Raw genomic sequence first — 6000 nt, 5'->3', positions numbered from 1 at the left:
CCCTCTTTCATGTCACCTCTAGTTCATTTTCTCTGAAGCAAACTCACCCACATTCATAGGGAGTAAGAGGCACATAATGTGAACGAGAACAAGCTCAATACACAGAGACATGAATGTTTTGTTTTATCACCTTTAGGGAACATACAATAATTTGTCTTTGAGTTATGTTTTGGAATGTGGAAGTAAAGAAGACCTTCCTTCCCATCACATCCATTATTAAGGCTTCCCTCTGTGTGTGTGTGTGTGTGTGTGTGTGTGTGTGGCGCACGCAGTGGAGGGTAAACGTAGTTTACCCATCTTTTGCAGAAAACTGCATTGCAGTATAGTGAACGTTAGTTTTTCCACCACCACCAATTTTCTTACCACTACAACACTGTTTGTGTGATGGGAGTGGTGTGAAGCTGCCGGGGACAAAGACTGACTAGCAACAATACATCATCAGGAGGAACACACACCAAAAGAACGCAGACTTCAGATGTGTTGAAACTGTCAAAAGAACCTACAATGCCCTCTGGTGGTTGTCATTCTATTACATCTTTCTAAATTCTACTTCCCGTAACACAGATTTTTACACATAAGAATATTTAGAATAAATTGCTCTCCAATAAGCATTTTCCATATCTTTCATTGCAATAAGCATTTCAATATCAATGTTAACCAAAATATACTGTACACATTTTATTTTACATACAAAACGTCTCTAAAATACAGGACAAAAAAGCAAATCAGACAAAATGTTAAAATGGACTCCTTTAATTCTGCACAGGACAGCCATACAGTACATTTTCAATAGAAAAATGATATGCTTTGGGCTCATGTCTCAAGTAAGGCTCTCATCCAGAAATGCATACATACACCATCACACCTGGTGCCCACCCACTGAGGGACAGAATCATAACTCCTCACACAGTTCTACAACCCCAGAACAGAAAACATCACTTCTAGAACATCCATAATTCTACAACAGAACTCCAGTAGCATTCTCATGTTGTTTTAGTCTAGAATCACAACCATTCTATCTGTGGTCAAAAGGCAGGACGAGACCTAGGGCTCCGGTTCCTTTGATGTTAGTTGAGACATTCAGCTTATGGTTTGGCTTTGCATTTACTTCCCTTTCAATAAACAAACAACTCAATGCTAAACAATCCCACCCTGGATAGATGTAACATAGACCACACGACTGACTGACTACCATGGTCTCACAACTCCTAGGATCAAACAAGCTTGCTACTGGAAGAGGCCTCAAGAGACTGAGGCTTCTCATAAGGAGATGCATGCTATACTACTGTCGTATTCATTGGGCACCAAACGGAAGCAAACTGGCCAAAATGGGGAGGTACTATCTGAACGTGTCCAATAAGAATCACACATTTTCATGTTCCGTTACTTTGTTAGTGTTCCCTAATGAACACAACCCATGTCTCAAAACAGTGGCAGTCAGTCTAGTCAGTTACATAGATTAGTAGGACGAGGAAATACAAAATGATCAATTACTTAATTGATCAGCTGTCAGGGAGAAGAGGAGGAACATGTTATAGTCATTCTGTTGACTCGTCAAAAACATATCTTCTTCAAGGTCCTCATCCCTCCCCTCTAAATATCATTGTTTATGTATTTTAAATATATATTTTTTTAATGAATTCACTTGAACATAAATAACACCATTATTGCAAATTAGAATGATCTGATATAAAGTACTACTCACACATAGTGGCATCAATGTGTTACTATTTGTGCAGGGCTAAACCAAAACATTACATTTATCATGAGCAATGGAGGCAGCTACAAAAATGAAAAATGTATACCGTAAGCCAAGAAGCACTTCTCAATGAAATCAACACAATTTTGAACAAAATATCAGTTATTAATAGTTTCACAATTAGAACGCATCATAATAACCCGAGAATCAAACTAACTAATTTCAAACCAATGAAATTAACATGTTATTTTCAGGTGGAAACAGTGAGGTCACTTAAAAACATTAGAACTAATTAAGTGAACTTAATGTCCCAAATGCTACCCTATTCCCTACATAGTGCACTACTTTTGACCAGAGCCCAATGTGTCCTGTTCAAAAGTAGTGCACTATATAGGGAATAGGGTGCCATTTGGGAACCACACACACAATGCCAATCTATTTATGGCCATGAGAGAGAAAACAGCTACTACAGACCCAAAATGAAACTTGTTTTTAGTGCATATGTACAGGATTTGTAAGAAGTGTGTCCGATTACATAACTCATTCTTTCATTCGTCTGAACCATTAGTTGTTTGGGATTTTTGGTCAGCTGCGGCTTCTGAGGGAACCTCCTGGAATTGGAGAAACAAGACAGGAATTCTTTAGTTAATTTCAACATACAAAAATAGAACAATGTTTGGCGGCATTCTGAAAACGAATGTGTTTTTTAGGAAGAGTATTTTAGGCGTATGTGTCACGTTATAGCTGTACTGCTTATGAATGCATTATGTAACATATAGGACGCCACTACAGTAACGGGTCGATAGCGGCAATTGATAACCTTTCAGACAACTTTCTTTTTTAAAGTGCCGCATCAGAAGCGTCTACCTTTTCAGCCAGTAGAATTCTGCTCCGGCATAGAATGTTCGGTATTGTTTCCCTGACAACAATAAACGTTGCTGATTGATGGGTTGTTGTGTTGCTTTTCAGCTGTTTCTTTATGGCAAGGTAGATAGATGTGTTTTCTTTAGACTAAATGTATTGGTAAGTCATTGTATTTAACAAACTTCAAAGTACTTTTTTTAGGACGAGGGGTCTGTGTGCAGGCAGGCAGCGCGCAGGCAGCTCGAGGTCATTTGATTGACAGATCTGTTTGCCTAGTGATGGACATTAGTCCCGCTACAGAAGCAGCCTTTTGAGACAAGTTAAATGCCTGTTCAGTGGCGCTTCTTAACTATCTCCAGAGAAGGTTTCGTGGCGGCATTTAAAAAGTCATTGTGCAGCTTTTCAGACAAACAAACATGCCGTGACCGAGGCACTTCCAAGGCGCCACATTCCATTTGTCTGAAATAGTGAAACTTGTTGTAGGACAAGTACATTTCTTTCTTATCACAGTTGGTTTGGGATGATTACTGTACAAATCCTACACTTTAAGATTATTAAACATAACTTAAAGTTTCATGCAAATCTCCCATTAACAACTAACCCAATCCACCAGCAGTTGTAAGGTGCTTTCTTCAAGACCTAATGTAAATCCATGATTATCACCAATGTCAACTCAAACCAACTCATGTCTACCAATTCATCAATCAATCAATTGTACCTTCTTGAGGACTCCCTGAAGTTCCTTAATGGTGTTGCCCAGGTTGTTGAGTGTCTTGCTGAGCTGGTCGTGGTAGACAGTCTTCTCTTCCGCCGTAGCTCTGAAGTTGTTCTCCGTCTGGCCCAGAGTTCCCTTCACCTCCTCCAGATCTTTAGACAGGGCTCGGTTAGCTGATACCAGCTGGAGGATTTGCTTGGTGTCCTCGGCTGGAACACAACAACACATACAGGTTTAGACAACAACAACAACATACATGTTTAGACAACAACAACAACAACATACATGTTTAGACAACAACAACAACATACATGTTTAGACAACAACAACATACAGGTTTAGACAACAACAACATACATGTTTAGACAGCACAACAACATACATGTTTAGACAACAACAACAACAACATACAGGTTTAGACAACAACAACAACAACATGCAGGTTTAGACAACAACAACATGCAGGTTTAGACAACAACAACATACAGGTTTAGACAACAACAACAACAACATACAGGTTTAGACAACAACAACATACAGGTTTAGACAACAACAACATACAGGTTTAGACAACAACAACATACAGGTTTAGACAACAACAACACCACCACACAGGTTTAGACAACAACAATACACAGGTTTAGACAACAACACACATACACACAGGTTTAGACAACAACAACATACATACAGGTTTAGACAACAACAACATACATACACACAGGTTTAGACAACAACAACATACATACACACAGGTTTAGACAACAACAACACCACACAGGTTTAGACAACAACAACACCACACAGGTTTAGACAACAACAACACCACACAGGTTTAGACAACAACAACATACAGGTTTAGACAACAACAACATACAGGTTTAGACAACAACAACATACAGGTTTAGACAACAACAACATACAGGTTTAGACAACAACAACATACAGGTTTAGACAACAACAACATACAGGTTTAGACAACAACAACATACAGGTTTAGACAACAACAACAACACACAGGTTTAGACAACAACAACAACACACAGGTTTAGACAACAACAACAACACACAGGTTTAGACAACAACAACATACAGGTTTAGACAACAACACACAGGTTTAGACAACAACACACAGGTTTAGACAACAACAACATACAGGTTTAGACAACAACAACACAACAACATACAGGTTTAGACAACAACAACAACATACATGTTTAGACAACAACAACAACAACATACATGTTTAGACAACAACAACAACAACATACATGTTTAGACAACAACAACAACAACAACATACATGTTTAGACAACAACAACAACAACAACATACATGTTTAGACAACAACAACATACATGTTTAGACAACAACAACATACATGTTTAGACAACAACAACAACAACATACATGTTTAGACAACAACAACAACAACATACAGGTTTAGACAACAACAACATGCAGGTTTAGACAACAACAACAACAACATGCAGGTTTAGACAACAACAACATGCAGGTTTAGACAACAACAACAACAACATGCAGGTTTAGACAACAACAACATACAGGTTTAGACAACAACAACAACAACATACAGGTTTAGACAACAACAACATACAGGTTTAGACAACAACAACATACAGGTTTAGACAACAACAACATACAGGTTTAGACAACAACAACATACAGGTTTAGACAACAACAACACCACCATACAGGTTTAGACAACAACAACACCACCACACAGGTTTAGACAACAACAATACACAGGTTTAGACAACAACAATACACAGGTTTAGACAACAACACACATACACACAGGTTTAGACAACAACAACATACATACACACAGGTTTAGACAACAACAACATACATACACACAGGTTTAGACAACAACAACATACATACACACAGGTTTAGACAACAACAACATACATACACACAGGTTTAGACAACAACAACACCACACAGGTTTAGACAACAACAACACCACACAGGTTTAGACAACAACAACACCACACAGGTTTAGACAACAACAACATACAGGTTTAGACAACAACAACACACAGGTTTAGACAACAACAACACACAGGTTTAGACAACAACAACAATATACAGGTTTAGACAACAACAACAATATACAGGTTTAGACAACAACAACATCATACAGGTTTAGACAACAACAACAACATACAGGTTTAGACAACAACAACAACAACACACAGGTTTAGACAACAACAACATACAGGTTTAGACAACAACACACAGGTTTAGACAACAACACACAGGTTTAGACAACAACAACACACAGGTTTAGACAACAACAACAACATACAGGTTTAGACAACAACAACAACAACAACATACAGGTTTAGACAACAACAACAACAACATCATACAGGTTTAGACAACAACAACAACAACAACATACAGGTTTAGACAACAACATCATACAGGTTTAGACAACAACAACATACAGGTTTAGACAACAACACACAGGTTTAAACAACAACAACACACAGGTTTAGACAACAACAACACACAGGTTTAGACAACAACACACATACACACATGTTTAGACAACAACAACATACATACACACAGGTTTAGACAACAACAACATACAGGTTTAGACAACAACAACATACACACAGGTTTAGACAACAACAACAACATACAGGTTTAGACAACAACAACATACACACAGGTTTAGACAACAACA

The 6000-nt window shown here is 38.0% G+C and overlaps 1 protein-coding gene across 5 annotated transcripts in view; it reads right to left on the bottom strand.

The window, feature by feature from the left end:
* Positions 1 to 737: 737 nt before the first annotated feature.
* Positions 738 to 6000, bottom strand: part of LOC106613116 (cell division cycle and apoptosis regulator protein 1) — a 37256-nt gene continuing 31993 nt past the window's right edge. For all 5 annotated transcript variants that reach the window (XM_045722543.1, XM_045722552.1, XM_045722556.1 and 2 more), the window contains 2 exons: positions 3282 to 3487; positions 738 to 2310 (listed from right to left, as the gene is read on the bottom strand). In XM_045722543.1, the coding sequence (XP_045578499.1) occupies positions 2248 to 2310; positions 3282 to 3487 (269 nt within the window). In that variant the 3' untranslated portion in view covers positions 738 to 2247. The remainder of the gene's footprint in view (positions 2311 to 3281; positions 3488 to 6000) is intronic.

This window comes from Salmo salar, chromosome ssa01 (assembly GCF_905237065.1).
Source record: "Salmo salar chromosome ssa01, Ssal_v3.1, whole genome shotgun sequence".
Taxonomy (NCBI): domain Eukaryota; kingdom Metazoa; phylum Chordata; class Actinopteri; order Salmoniformes; family Salmonidae; genus Salmo; species Salmo salar.
This window is presented reverse-complemented; position numbering and strand designations above follow the sequence as displayed.